Below are 15,965 nucleotides of genomic sequence, written 5' to 3'. Positions count from 1 at the left end.
TTGTGGCAGACTCTAAAGGTTAGTGGCACAAACGTCTGTTTAACTTTTTTCCCCCAGGGCTGTCAGGATGTGAACAGTACTCTTCTCTCCAGCCCCATCTTTTAACAATCTGTCACATTCTGGCAAAAGGTATCTACACATTTTACATGTATTATAAAACAAACAAAAAAAGCAAAATACTACACCAGACTTGTTCATCACCAAGATCTTACAACTTTCTCAAGTCTTTTCATACCTGGAGTTACAAGCTGGACTAAGGCTTTATCATATCATACAATCCTCATGGCTCTGTTCTGTTCTCAACTGTAAGCAGTCTTCCTCCTCCATCTCTTTTTTGCCTTCAATGAGCATGTTTTCCTTGTCAGTCTCGTAGGTAAGACGGTAACAAGTGTGCTGAATAGGGGGTTTTGACCGGGGACTAGTCTTCTGTTATGATCCATCAACAGCCACCTTTCCCTCCTCTATTCCTCAGGCTCTCTAAAGGAAATCTAAAGGCAAAACGAACACTTAAGACAGTAACACACAGACAGACACTGACACTTATTGACAAAAAGCAGCCTCGCTCCCATCCACAAATTCACCCCAAACTCACTCACATTCACTCCCCACTTCTGATCCCTTCTGTGATCCATTTCCAAGCAGTCTCCTGTCTCATCTGTTATTGGCCTGAATACAATTTTGTGTTCGTCTCCATAGTTGTTTACATATGTATTTATAATCAAGAACACCACAAGCAGCAGATGTAGCTCTTAAACATTAGCAGGTTGATAGCAGATTTTTCAAAATTTTTATCACAGGTGTAAACCACAGAATAACTGAAATTTAGTCCATTTTGTGCACTTTGATGTTTTTGGTTTTTTTTGCAAGTTGAGCCTCTGAGTCGATGGACAGGTGAATATGAGTGAAGAAGGGGCGGGACCTGTGTGTTGTTTTACCCACTTCCCCCTCCTGGGCCACATCCTGAAATGCAGTACCAACCAGTTCCAGCCAAGAGTTTGTTTGTTCGTCCCACAGGTTTCCATCACCTCAGTGTTCCCTCGGCTCTTCCAGGTCACCACTGTTCACACAGCATACTGACACACACACGGATGGCCTCGATCCCCCCTTCAAGGGCCTGCAGTGCCTCCATCCTGCTCCTCTTGTCCTCTTCCACTCATTCATGTTTTCATTCATCCATTCGAAAAGTAAGGGGTATTTGATACCCTGCAGCTGCTGCACCACAAGAAACAAAACAAAGGAAGAGAAATTACACTTTTGGGGTTACTGAAAGGATAAAACTGGGATTATTTCACATATTTTGTGCCAATAAATCTCATAATCATGATCAAAACCAACAATGCATGAGTCTGTCTCAGTACTTTCTGTTATCCCTCCCCTGTCTGCAGCACTCAGCCCAATGTCGAAAGCAGCATGAAGACCAGTGAAGACATCACGGTAGTTACTTCTCTTTTATATCTATTACTTATCGGTCTTTCTTTCAAACTCAGTGCTGACTAAATTTTAAACAATGTTTGGGCACGGCTTGGATGAAGGAGGATGGTACTTTGGGGCGGCCCATCGTTGCATCACGCAGGCAAAGGGGCTAAGATTGGCGTGTCCTCACAGGTGGATTGAAGCTGATCAGAGCTGGAGCCGATAAATACCCGTTACAACTGCAGAGTGATTCGTCCCAGGAATGAATGCCGATTGTAAACCTTCCCACTTAATACAAAAGCCTGATGTTAGTGGGTATTCGCGGATTTTATGTCCAGCAGGAAAGGGGCTACACTCCCATTCCAGACCACACAGGCTATGTCAAGCTTTGTGCCTATGTGTATATGTGTCTACTTCTATCATATTCCTTATTGCTTGAGCTAGCTTGGGTGCTTAACCCTATTCATTACTTAATCAAGGACATTTTTAACCCTTTTTAAGGTGGACATTTTAAACTATTCTAAACTGTGCTGTATGTTGTATGTAAATTATGTTTGTCGTTTGTCCGGTTATGTGTTGTGTACACACTCAAGTTTTTACACAGCTCTTTAAATCTTTAAAAAACAGGTCAGAAATATACACATCCATCTTTAAAAGGACTGAAACATCTGGCAGCTTTTTAGCAAGCATTACTCAAAAAGAAGTAAACAGTGCATTTGTCTGGGACTATTTTCATCAGCACATTAGATGCCCTAGTAAGTATTTACAGCAGCAGGACTGTGTATATATCCACTCAAAATAAACTACAGTTCACAGTGATGATGGAGCATGTCATCCAGTGCAACAGCGTGGCTCACTGATGTTTTTTAATAGTTTTTGGACAACAATGGAGCTCAATGGCACAGAGGAAGTAGATATATCAGGCTTTGATATCTGTTTGTAAGTAGGACCATTGTTGTTTCTTTTTCAAGGATTTTGTAACAGTAAGAAAATATATAGAATAGCACCAGACTACACTATAAATACAGGGCCTTACAACATGGGGTATCTACTGGCATGACTGTTAGACCCAGCCTCATTACTTTTGTACTGTTACTAAGCCACTGATAAATTCTGTCTATTTTATCTATGATATTTTTTCTTTGTTTTGCAAGTGTAATTTTTTTTGATTTTCTACATTTACAAGAATAGCTTAATCCAATAAAACCAGGTAGCCAAATCATTTATGGACACCCTTTTTATGATGACACATGCATTTCTTTCACAATAAAAAAACATGTTTTGTGGCTGCATTGCTTTAGGTAATGGTTGCAAAAGGAAAAGCAACATTCACCCTGCAGGAAAAATGGCAACATTTAATTCAAGAGCGGAAACTTGTCATCAAAAATGTCATGATAAATGTTGTACCTCCTTTCCTCCTTTTACTTAACTTATTAAAAGCAACATATCTGGCTTTTTTTTTTAAAATTTACTTGCTTAATAACTGGCACTTTTTAAATTTCAATAATAATTTTAGCTGGATATCAACAATGTCTTTCTCTACTTGGATATTTTAAGGGGTCAGGGGTCATTAAGGACAAAAGACATGGATAGCTCTTCAAGCATGCTGTTTGTGTTTGTGTGTGTGTGTGTGTGTGTGTATGTGTGTGTTTGCTAGGCAGAGAGAGAGAGAGACATGTCCATACCTGCCACTGACCTGCAGACCAGCCAGGAGGAACTCACTTTGCCAGATGTTCAAATGGCACACTGACCTGAGTGAGGAAGGAAAGATGAGAAGCTTTAAGCTGATCAAAGAGGAGAAGACAGACACCTGAAGAAGACACTGTTTTTAAAATGCGAGCTCTTCCACACCCAAATCCTGTTTGGTAAGGCTACGGATCTTTGTGATCTGTCAGCAGTTATACAAAGGCTGCTGCTAGCATAGAAACAATTCAGATGGCGGGCGGGCCCACAGAGAAACAGAAACACACAAAGTGACCAAAGGTTTTGACCTGGAACAGTCGGCTTCAAATCAGAAAACCACCACTAAGTCATCTCACACCCTGGTGCAATCAGTGAACGCCTGTTGTACTGTTAAACTATCAAGATCATAGGATAATATGCAAATGTGCTTGTTTTGTCTACTTCATAGTTAATTTATGCAAATTCAGATTGTACAGTGTAAACTGAGATTTTATCTTTTGGAATGTGGAACATCTGCTCCGCTAAATTGTCACAGAGCATGTAAGATTATCTGAGTAGTGATGTAAAGACTGTTTGGGTTTTAAAAATGGCTGCTGACATTACTGCAGGATGCAGATATGATCCCTAATAAATGAAGAAGCACTTAATAGAGTTCGATTACACATGATAAAGAGGCTTTGGAACACAAGGAGCCTGCCTTGGTGGATTAGTCTATTCTGTGTTTGTATCATGTCAGACTTAAACTGCACAGTAACAAAACCTCTCCACATCAATATCTTGTGGTGGTAATTATGAGTAGAGTGTGTTTGAATATCTTCCCAGCTTCAATATTTGCAATTTGGCATCATAAATTATAAATTTGTATCAACATGAGCAGCGAGCATAACAGAGAACGTAGCGATGTCAGCAGTCCAAGGTAATGAAAATCCTTATGATCCATTTCATTCACAATAAAATGCAATTAATGTGACACAAGAAAAGAGGGAAATATCTACTGCAGCTTATTTATGGTTGAGTTTTGTAAATTCTAAAATAAGGCCAAGAGTCTACAGACATGCCCGAAGCTCTGTGAGGCTGTACTTAGGCTCAGTGGTGATTTGAGCTAAATGCTAACATCAGCTTACGGACATGCTCAAAATTACTATGCTAGCACATAGTATAATGTTTAACATGTTTAGCGTATTAGTTTAGTGTGTTAGCATACCACCACAGCTGAAAAAAGTCATTGGTTTTGCAGGTATTTGGTCATAAACCAAAGTATTGGACAAAAAAAAAAAAATTAAATCTCATGGTAGCACTTGAAAAAAAGTCAGGGATCACCAAAGTCATTTGGGTATAGCGTCAGGAGACCTTGAATGTCCGTGAACAATTTTGTGCTAATCCCCTCAGTAGACTGAAGTCAGGGTATCTCACCTTTAAGTCAGAGCTTTGATATGCCTATGACACCACAGAAAAAGTAAGATGCTCACCAAAGTCAGTAGGATTGATCCTCTGTGGATCATGAATGTCTGTACAAAATCTCATGGTGATCGGCCAAACAGTTACTGAGATATATCAATGTGGACTAAAGCCGTGGACTGACTGACCAACTAGCATGGCTGCTAACATGGCTACGAATGATTCAAGAAACACAGGACTTTCTTCAGTTTGCATCAGTGAGATGTCATGCCTGGGTCCAACCTTGGAATATACCCACTCCACAGAGCTGACTGATTCACCTGGCATCGTGGCATGGAACAGCAGTTTCTCAGTTAACATAAAAAAACAATCAATGAGGGCCGCACAGGGGGACTAACAATTAGCCAATCAGCACCACGTGCAGGATTCACCCTGTTGTCATACTGTTGTCAAGCTGTTGTCAAGTGGTGCGCCGAAGCCAATGAGGAGTAATAACAACAATTACGAGTGCTGTACACAAGACAGATGTTGCTATGTCTTCTCCCAAAATCTTACTTTGTTTCACTTCACTCCGCACCACTCATAAAAACCCTGGCAAAACCTGTATGTTGCCTTGGCTACGCATCAGTGTGGACTTAAAATGACAACAGAGTCAAGTAGATACGTGGGTCTCTAGTGATTGGTTAGGGAAAACTGAATCCCCCTCTCTCAGGGAAATCAGTAAGAATAGACATCCAGTAATGTCACACTGAAGATGGAAATGGAGTGGAATAAGTTGACAGTGCTGTCTGATATCAGGCAATTTGCACTTGCAACATGTGATGACTCAGTCTGTTTGTTGGCCCTGTGCTCTGTGATTCGCCACCTTAATCTGTATGTCCTAGTGAATAAGACGACACTCTCAGTTGAAGCAACTGATGCGCATAAAACATGCGGTGCCTCCCTTCACAACAGAGTCTTGCTGAACCTGTAAAGCCACAGTCTTTCTACCTGTGATGCAGTGATGCGTGACTGGTCGAGGCGTGCAGTGAGGTCGGAGGAGGAGACATTGGCAGGGGCCCCGCGGTGAAGCCTCATGGCCACCTTCCTCTCTCGCTCGGCTCGCTCTGCTCTCCCCGCCTGAGGAGAACGGTTACCTGCACACATAGACACGTGCTTGATTTGAAAGCCTTCAGTCTGTTACAGTTGTATCTCCAAAACCACAAACAGCATTCTGACCTGACTGCTGGACCCCACGTGTGGCCGGGTTTGCGGGAGCGGCATCTGCCTCGTTCCTGACTCTGTTGGCTGCTGAAGGGTTTGGACCAGGTGGCAGAGCTCGACCTCCAGCTCCTCTTTGGCCTCCTCCTGCTCGCTCCTCCCCTTCTTTTCCCTCCCTCCTCTCCCTCTCTCCATCCTCTGCGGTCCTGCTGGCCCCCTGAAACAAAGAGGAATAGTACAGATGTAAACATACTGGAGAGGAGAAAAAGGACAAAAACATAATAGAAAAGGCATTTGAAACCTCTAGGCTGGAAGTAGTTTGCAAAAGCATGATGCTCACAGTGTTCTGTGAATATAGCAACTGTTACAGAACATGACGAGCCACTTACAAACTTTAGCATATTCCAGTCAAAGACGTAGTCATAGGAGAAGCCCTGTCTGTGGAAAAGGTTCCTGAAGAGCTGCCTCAGATATGAGTAGTCTGGCTTGTCGTCAAACCGCAGGGAGCGACACAAATTCAGGTAAGTGGAGAACTCAGCTGGGAGACACAAGAGAGAAATCAGAATCAGCTTTATTGGCCAAGTGTGTGTGCACATATCATCAGTACATATAAGGAATGCGGCTTGAAGTGGAGTCAGAGGAAGGGGATTTTAAGCAAAGAAAGTCAGGTGTCAAACCTTCTGAGAGGAAATATTGCAAAAGTCCTCTTTAAAGTGGCCTCTCTGCTGTTATTAGTGTCTGTTTCTGTGTACTCACAAGGGTATCCCTTGCAGAGCACTTCGATGGGGGTGGACATTTTCTTCTCACTGATGCGTTCATACTTCTGCCTCTTGGTGGCAGCCTTGAGCCCCTGCCAGGGCAGAGAGCCCAGGTTGAAGTACATGAGAACGTAGCCTAGAGACTCCAGGTCGTCTCGCCTCGACTGCTCTGTGGAGGAATAGACAGAAAGAGCAAGAGAGAAGACAGGAGAGGCAAAAAAAGTTTGAGGAGGGAGAAGCAAAGGAGACAAAAAAAGAGGTAGAGGATAAAAGTTGAAGGAAAGGAGAGGTAGCTGCAGTTCTAATAATCCAGTCCTGATCGATAAGCATGCATATTGCAACATGTTCTACTGACACTGCTGTGAACACACACATAAACCACAGTGGGGTTAGCAGAACACACACATTCACACCTGCACAGATATCTAGGCCAGTCTCTGTGTGTACGCTGTCTTACCGATGCCCAGATGCGTGTTGATGGAGGCATAGCGGGCCGTGCCGGTTAGGTTCTTATTCTCACGGTACGGGATGTGCTGGTGCGTTCGGGCGTCACGGTACTTCTTGGCGAGGCCAAAGTCGATAATGTAGACCAGGTTGCCCTTCTTGCCGAGCCCCATCAGGAAGTTGTCAGGCTTCACGTCTCTGTGGATGAAGTTCTTGGAGTGGATGTATTCAATCCTACTGATCTGGAACGGAGAGACAGGGAACAGGGTTTAGCTGGGATTAACGGAGAGTATTAGTGGTTTTGCATGTTGTTGTCCATTAACAAAAAAATTCAATTCATGGGGTATACTGTGAGTTTTTAGGTTTAGACCTTTCAGGAATCCCCTGGGTTATTTTATGTCAGTGTGCTATGAGAGTCAGTCAAAATGAATCATAAATATTTATTTGCCTTAGAGGGACACTCACTCACACACTGCAATTTAGCACTGCACTTTCATAAAGGAGGACTTGGAGTGTTGGAGGACACACAAGAGGCAGATTTAAAAAAGAAATGGTCAAAGCAGCAGAGGGCAAGATATCTTGACTTTTACTCCTGAATATGTGTTTAGCTCCATAAACAATGGATCCTATAGCTCCCATAATGCAACCAAATAGTCTTTTGTTAGGTAAGTGCCCACATCTTAAGCTGCCTTCAAATGGGTTGTGTAACAGTGTTCAAATGAAGGCCCCCCTGTTGTGACGTGCTTACTGACATTTTCGGAAATGATGAATGTCTGGAAGTTGTTTTTTTTCTGTGGACGGTAAGATTAGATATTGTAATTTTTGTCGTATAGTGTTTTTCTTTTTAATTTTAATAATATATCTGAGGAAAAGATAGATAATGCCTTTCCATTTCCTCCATTATGTTACCTGCTCGCTAGCTTGCTAAATTGTTAGCCTTGGTGAGGTCTAGACGGTGACAATAACATTAATATTAGCTCATGTGCTTTTTAGTTATAAGTAATTACTGCAAACTTTTTTAGTTCATGTTGCTGTTGCCTAGCAGCAGTGTTCTCACATCTTAAACCACTTGAACTTCAAGCCTTAACCACAAGCTCATGAATACCATTTAAAGGCAGCAATATCCCCCAAGTTTTTAAACGCAGGCTGTCTGTTTAAAATTGGAGTCTCAAGCAAAATTCGACATACCATAAATACGAATTGAATCTAAAGAAGGCTCCGTTTAGAGTCACGGGACAGTATACAACTGTTTTCACAGGTCGAGTTGTACTCCTTTTGACAAGTTCACTGGGTTTCATGTGTTGAATCAATCTTTTGTCACAGTTACATAATAACATTTCCATGTAATAATGCATGTTGCCATCATGAACTGCTCTGACATCCAAGATTCAACGTCAACTACCAAAGGGCATTCTATTAATAAGTTGTTATAAAATCAAAGCCAGAAGACAAAAAATAACACAGAGGGACAACATTAAAAGGATCATACTGTATGTGTCGGGTGTTTCTTACATTAAAAGCATTGCCCTTAAGAAGGCTACTGTAACATCTCAAAAGTCATAGTGTCCTTGAATGCACCAACAAGGAGTTTTTTTAAGCAGAGCATGCTCACAGTTGCAAAACCAAACTACAGTCACCGTTTTCACAAAATAAGGCAAGTAATGGTGCCCTTAAAGTGACGGATTACCTTTCACATCTCAAGCTGATTTTCATAGCGCAATAAAAGAAGTGGAGATCAATGACTGCCTATAAGGTGGGAAATGCATCTAAAATCATCTGCTGTGGTGTGCTTTAAAAAAGAGTAGTATTGTCGGTGCCTTAGTGTGTGCAGTTGTTGGGTGTGGTCCTTGAAATTTTATATTTGTTGAAGGGTTGACCCCTTCTGTATTTCTAGATAACATACGGGTGTTGGTCACATGCATAAAACCCGCAATGTGGAATACAACTGAGTGATCTGATGTTTGAAAATATATAAATGAGGATCTATCTTTCCACATGTTTTCAGATTAGTGAGTTGGCTTAAAGTCTTTATATTCCCATAGTTACAGAGTGTTTAGTCTAAAACTGAAAGTGAGTTTTAAAGGCCACAAGTCTCATTGCCTGGTGAAATAATAGTTGAGTCATTGGTATTAATCAATAACAATGTCAGTCAGTCTGCAGATATATAGAGGTCATTTTATGTTATGGGAGAGTTAAAATCTTAGTTATTGCCCCTTTAGAGGAGAGGAAAGGAGAGATGTTACAACGACAGCACAGAGAGCGATTAGGAAAAGAGGTCAAAGTTGCAGAGAGAAAATGGAACGAAAAGAACAAATGTGCCGGTTGTAGACTAAAGAATGACATATGAGGGATTAAAGAGGCTCATAAAAGACACCACGGGCTGACCCCTGCGACGGGGATTAGGCCGTCTTGCGGAGCTTCCATGTCCTAGATTGGAATTGACTTTTATGGAGGAGCTGAATGGTCAGAGATAGTGAGGGGATAAGCTTTGTCTGGAGCCAGGAAACAAGCTTCAGAGGTTTAGATGAGAATTATTCTCCGATTTCAAATGATCCATTTAGTTCCAGTCTAAAAATAGCCACATCCTTTTATTGAAATCAGTGTAACTTCCCAGCCTGAGGTTGACTTCAGTGCATTATGTGGGAGCAAAGGTGCATGTTTAGACAAATATGAATAGGATTGGAATAGTATTATTTAGCGTGTACCTTCCCATCATTTACAACTATTACTGTTTATCTGTTGTTTTCCTTGGATGCCCGGAGGAACCTCTTTACAAAGACTCAATGAACCCTGATGAAGCCTCCATAAAACATAACAGCGTCCTTCAGCGAGCTCTTCCAGTAATTACTTACTACGGAGGGACTGCGTGGCAATTATCGGCTCTGGATCCCAAGAAAAACCCTGATGAACTATTATGTTTTACAGTGTGGACTGCAGTCAGGAAGTCTGTCTCACCATCTGGTCGGCCAGCAGCAGGACTGTTTTCAGACTGAATTTGCGGGAGCAGAAGTTGAACAGGTCCTCCAGACTGGGCCCCAGCAGCTCCATTACCATAACGTTGTAGTCACCCTCCGCTCCGCACCACTTAATAGATGGGATTCCCACTGTGGGGAGGAAGGGTAGGGGAATCACAGGATTAGGAAACACAATAGTGCATTAACAGACAGAGTTGAGTAACTAGTGTATATATGGGTTACAATCCACCAATTTTCACTGCAGTTTGCATTCATACTACTACTGCCACTAAAGCAGACAATTAATATTTACTTTACTTTCAGGTTTATCAACAATCTATTTTCAATTTTACCTACTGTTTAACTGTTTCTCCATTACTTGTTTAACATTACTTGTTTTGGACACTTCTTGGTCACAACTTAAAGGCATACTATGCAGGAATTGTCGGCTACCATTTGTAAACACCATCGCCAGCTAAAGTAAAAATTAAAGTAAACCCCAGATTCACTCTCGTTTTGAAATAAGCTTTGTCCGCTTGATGTTATTTTTTGGTGCTGCGTCATGCAATTTTTGCAGCTTCCTCTTGGATGTGTGCTGCTTACTGTCTTGCACCTGGTCCCTATGTTTTTATAAAGTCCTAACCTCACCTGCGTGCTGTACCGAGGAGCATCCCAAACACAGCAAAATCAGATAAGAACACTGCCACGCACTTCCAGTGGGTCGTCAGTGATGACTGAGAGGGATTATTTCTGTATGAGTCTACACATTGTTTGTTTGTTTGTTAGGGGAAAATCCTGCACAGTATACCTTTAAATTGCTCAGGTGTAATAACTGACTCAATATGCTGACATTTTTTTCACATCAAATAGAAATTTCTATTTCATCAAATGACTTGAGCTCCTTGACAACCTTCCCATGTATCTTCTGATAACTACAGAAGTACCCCATGTATCCATGTACCTCTGGTTGGGAATCACTGCTCTAGAGCACCCAGTATGTGGCTTTAATGTTGCATAATATAACAATAAAATCATAACAATACACCTGCATCTAATCCTTATAATATTTATTACTATTTTTATTATTATTATTATTATTATGGGAAGTAGTACTATAAGTCAGTGGTTTTCAAACTTTTTGTGCCCAAGGCACACCAAGGGGTAAGGCAAAATCTCAAGGCACACCTGTATTTATATCTGAGCACAATATCCTCTATTATGTGTGTTATCACTCTTATGACAACATAAATGTTTGTTTTTATTTACTACTATCAAACAAAATTGACAACCAACTATTACTCATGAAATATTTATTCAAAAAATGATTCAAGAATTCATTTTAAACATTTTAAAATTACATCAAAGCACGAATAACACATCCATTTAAACGGGCAATAATGTAAGACATGTGACGTGTCGCACACTTATAATTCCCTCACATGAATAGCAATAAATAGGTTCCCTGTGAAGGTTTTTTTAAATAAAATTTAATTTTTTAGGTAGAGTTTGCCTCTTTATCAGGAAATAGATGAGCATGACATACTGATACTATCAATTAAAAATTCATTCATAACTTTTTGTATAAGCCCAGTTGAATATTGCAATAATAATATGTGGTTATCCCGAAATCCCACAGCACACCTGGATTTGCAACACGGCACACCATTTGAGAACCACTGGTATAAGTAGTCACAACATAGGTACCACTACATAATACATCTTTTTTATATTACTTATATCATCATATAAAAATGCTATATTATTACTACTACTAGTGAATTATTTCTGCATAGCGTGCATGTTACATAATCTGCACATATATTATATAAACATACTTTAATATGTAATTATATGTATTGTACTTATTTATTCTTACACCTATATAAATGTTTATATTACAAATAGTACACATTTCATGTCATGCCCTATGTGCACCAATGGATTTCTTTGGCACAAATATTTGAATAATTTCCTTATATAATTATTATGTAACTTGCATATTAAATAATGGTCATTATATTATAGTTTTATTGTGATGTATATATAATATAAAGCTACAAATTCCCTCATTTTATTTAAATATTGACTTTAAATTTAAATCTTATTTTACCATGTATTTTTCTTTTTTTTTCATTAAAAAACTTTTCCACCTGCCTCTCTTACATCTGTCTCGTCTCTGTCCTGTTGTGATGTGAATGTTTCCCCCAGGATCAATAAAGTCTTATCTCATATTAGTTAATTCCATTAACATGCAATGCTTCAATACCTCCTAACAGCCATGACTACACCTCAGTGCTACTGAACAACCACTGATATCGCTCAACGACCTTAAAAACTGTCTTAAATGCTCCTTAATTTCAGTCAAAGATGCCTTTCAGTGTCCCAGAATGACCCTGAATGCACCTTACATGCCCCTAAATGTCCTGAGATGTCTTTTAAGGTCTCTAAATACACCGCAATGCCTTCTAAATAACTGTAATCATTGCTCATTCCCCTCCGCAGCCCTAAACACCCCTTAGCGCCCCTTAAACTGTTCACTGCCTCTCAGTGCCCCCTAGTAAAGCTTCCAAAATCCCTGAAACACTTCTTGTGCGTCTTACCTCCACCCTGCATCATCTTGTAAAATTTGCTCTCAATGTGGAGCTGTGGATGTTTGGTTTTCACACATTCCAGTTTGATGGCTACTTCCTCTCCTGTAGCGATGTTAGAACCTGTCCGGGGAATAGCAGAGATGTAATTACAAGACATCAGTAAATTCCAACACATAAAGGGTCTTTTGATCTGTGAAATTTGAGGGTGAGATCTATTTAACATAGTTCGCAAAAACTAGAATATGTGTAATATCCGCTTTTGTTGGAATTTAAGGAAATAAGGAACAATATCAGGTTAGCACAACACAAACAGTCCAAATTCTCACCAAGGTAAATATCTCCAAAGGATCCGCTCCCTATCTTCCTCCCAAGACGGTACTTGTTGCCCACCCTCAACTCCATGGCTCCTGAGCTTTTCAACTCACTGAAGGGGTAAATGCACACACACACACACACACACACACACAGATACAAACACAAAGCTGTCATCAATTAGCGGTGATCAATAGAGTAAAAGGACAGTGGTGCAAAGCTGCAGACTTCAGACTCAAAGCTACGAGCCCTGGGGCGGCTGAATCATGAAAGAAAATGAAAGTGGAGGCTTGGGAAAACCGATGGCAGAGATGAGAAAGAATGAAAAGTGCAAATTGCTGAGGTGAAGCAGTGACGTAGTGCAGCCTGAGTTGAATCACTGGAACTAGGAAGGAAAATGTTGCTCACTTCCAGCTATAAAGTGACTTCATGTAACTGTGGAAGCAAATCATTTCTCAGTATACAGGATCTGATGTTACCACCCTGCTGCTCCTACCAGCCATGTTTTGTTGAGTTGGAGACATTACATCTTCAGAGGCCGCGATGATGAATCCTGGTGTCTCAGAGAACAGCAATATAGGCCAATGAAGTGTTTACGAAGTGCATGGGGAAAAGGTGCGAGCAAAGAAGAACAGAGCGTGTAGTTGTATAACATGATTTATTCAGAGCTGCAGGGGGGGGAGCTGGATCAGCATCTCACACACTCTTCCCAAAGCACTTCAAGGGAGTCTGGTCTTGTGTACAAGCGATTTGCATAAACTCCCAATTTCTGACTGGAGTCCCCTGACGAAATTTGAATGAGTCATGTTTTCCTCACCCAAGCCCTATCTGTGTGAACAGCCATGAAATAGGGACTTAAAAGTGGGAAACGACTGGGGGCTTTTTTTGACAGAGGTTAGGCTTTACATGCCTGTTTGACATTGCACTAAACGCTGACTAAGTTCGTTTTTTTGGCTGCATTGTAGACCTACATACACCCCATCCACATACGCTGTGCAGGGAAAATAAGGCAGAGCAAGCCACTGCTGCACATTACCAAACCCTTTACCTCAAGTCTCCCCAGCTCATCTCCTCTCGCAGCCTCCTCAGAGCGCTATACTGTCAGTGTTACAAAACTGAGACCCACTATTGCTGCAAAGGACTGCAAAAACAGGCAAGACGTTGTATTTTCAAAGAGAATACTTCATGCAGTTGCCCCAGATAGCACAGGAGATGAAATCGGGAAGGTGCTGGATGCAAAAACACACCGTTCACCCCCCACTGACCATCAAACGTGGTAATAATTCCCATAACCGCACCCTCCATATACAGGTAGGACCTCTGAACAAGCGCACCCCCCACCCCAACACGCCTCTATTTGGACTCTATTTGTCTAACCTAACACACACCATCACACATACACACAAGCCTCCAGACACTAGCCAACATACACCCCCCACCCCACCTCCTCCTCACCGGGTTATGTCAGGCTCCGTGGTCGCCCGCTGGCTGTGTCTCACTCAGGACCCTGGACAGCGACGCACCGACGCGGCTTCGGACGGCTCATAACCTCGGAGATATGTCACCCGAACCCCCGCTCCCGAAACAAGACCCCCAGATAACACAGCTGGTGCGAGCCGACCGGAGCCCCCTGGAAGATATTCACTGTCACGATTTTTTTTTTCTTTGGAGGAAAAACGTCGAAACCAGACACTGAGGTCCTTCTCTCTCTCTCCTCTCTGGCTGCTCTCCTCTCTCTCCCCCTCTCACACACCCCCACCCAGCCCTCTCTCAGTTTACACCATTGACAATATCAATGATGTCATCCACAGACTTGAAGAGATGCCCGGATTGTCTTAAAGCCGCCGTGCTGCTGCTGGGCTTTGCAGGCATGAATGAAGCGCACCGACACACCAGCTGCACTCACACCCTTCACTTAGAGTTGCGACATGTATTTACACCAATACATCACTCTCACATTCATCCTTTAAGTAAAATGTAGAAAATATATGTAATAACAGCATGGGCAGGTCAGTGCTGTGTGTGTGTGTCACACCAATTGTTGTGTCTAGGAGAAGTGTCAACACCCTCTAGTGGTGCTTCCTACAAAAATGTCTTACTTTATAACCCACATTTCTTGTGAAAAATTTGAACACTTGATCACAAACCTAATTGGAGTGGAACTGCAAATATTTTGTATTTTTCAGTAGCCTGTACAGAGGAACCCTACTGAGTACCATTAAAAGCGCTTTATACACAAAATCTTAACATAGACTTCAATGCTATTTGACCCTAAACAAACAGTACACATGTCTGACACTATCTGACCGCTGTGACAGATCAGAAACTGAGAAAGATACTGACTATGTACAGACTCGGTGATCACAGCCTGGCCATAGAGACTAGCACATATGACGACATCAGAGCAAAGTTAATTACGAAAATTAAATGTTGTGGCCAGACTAAAATGCAACATCTGCTTGGAGAAAACAGTGTCAGCGCCATAGATGCAGCAAGATATGTCAATGCATATCACAGCCTCAGAGACAGCCAACACAACAACATATAGTTCATCTCATCACAGATCACTCTCTGTGTTATTATTCACTCCTTCACTTAGTAATTTGTTGTAATAATAATAATTTGTAATAATACGTTGTTAAATGTTTTCGAATTTTCACTGTCTTAAATTGTAATTGTGCTTTGGCAACGCATAAGAAATGTCATGCCAATAAAATGTCTTGCCAATAAAGTGGTTTTATCACCCTCCTAAAATGGACTTCAAAGTGGTGCCGCCATTAGCACAGCTGTCACTTAAGTAAGCTAATTAACATCACCTCTGTTGGACTAAAACTAGCAGCTATGACTATCTGTAAGGTAAGTAGGTCTTTAAGACAATTTTACAGCATACATTCATTTTAACAGCAAAACCAGTATGTTAACAGGGAACCACTATGAGGAGTTAAAAGGCTAACGAGTTTCAGTTAACTAATGTTACACGAAAACGGTTTCGCTTTGCTAGTTTAGCGGCTAACAGCTAGCTTAATTTGTTTAATTTGACATGAAAACATTAAACAGGAAAAAATATTTTCATGGTATCTTTAAATGCCCAAAAGTTGTGTTGACTTCTGCAAGTACCTTACCAATTTACAGTAGTTAGAAAAGGCGGAGTTCAGTTTACTGGGCCGTGATGGATAATTTACAGAAAAATTGAGAATACACAAATATGTTGG

The 15,965-nt window shown here is 41.2% G+C and overlaps 1 protein-coding gene and 1 long non-coding RNA gene across 3 annotated transcripts in view; one reads left to right on the top strand and one right to left on the bottom strand.

Annotated features, from left to right (window-relative positions):
* Window positions 1-3,177, top strand: part of LOC125880491 (uncharacterized) — an 8,376-nt gene extending 5,199 nt beyond the window's left edge. The window contains exons 2-3 of the long non-coding RNA XR_007448076.1: window positions 1,386-1,434; window positions 3,071-3,177. This is a non-coding gene — a long non-coding RNA (uncharacterized LOC125880491). The remainder of the gene's footprint in view (window positions 1-1,385; window positions 1,435-3,070) is intronic.
* csnk1e (casein kinase 1, epsilon) lies at window positions 1,142-15,965 on the bottom strand. Of its 2 annotated transcripts, none has more exons than XM_049563021.1 (11): window positions 15,876-15,965; window positions 12,768-12,865; window positions 12,451-12,561; window positions 9,852-10,000; window positions 6,910-7,138; window positions 6,451-6,621; window positions 6,084-6,232; window positions 5,713-5,911; window positions 5,485-5,630; window positions 3,099-3,164; window positions 1,142-1,212 (listed from the first exon to the last, which is right to left on the bottom strand). In XM_049563021.1, the coding sequence occupies exons 2-10, from the start codon at window positions 12,841-12,843 to the stop codon at window positions 3,132-3,134; spliced, it is 1,263 nt and encodes a 420-aa protein (XP_049418978.1). In that variant the 5' UTR covers window positions 12,844-12,865; window positions 15,876-15,965; the 3' UTR covers window positions 1,142-1,212; window positions 3,099-3,131. The 2 variants fall into 2 exon arrangements, with proteins under 2 accessions (XP_049418978.1, XP_049418977.1); XM_049563020.1 differs by lacking the exon at window positions 15,876-15,965 and adding an exon at window positions 14,209-14,512.

The sequence above is a fragment of the Epinephelus fuscoguttatus genome, linkage group LG20 (assembly GCF_011397635.1).
Source record: "Epinephelus fuscoguttatus linkage group LG20, E.fuscoguttatus.final_Chr_v1".
NCBI lineage: Eukaryota > Metazoa > Chordata > Actinopteri > Perciformes > Serranidae > Epinephelus > Epinephelus fuscoguttatus.
Note: the sequence above shows the minus strand (reverse complement) of the source record. Positions and strands in the feature narration are given on the sequence as shown.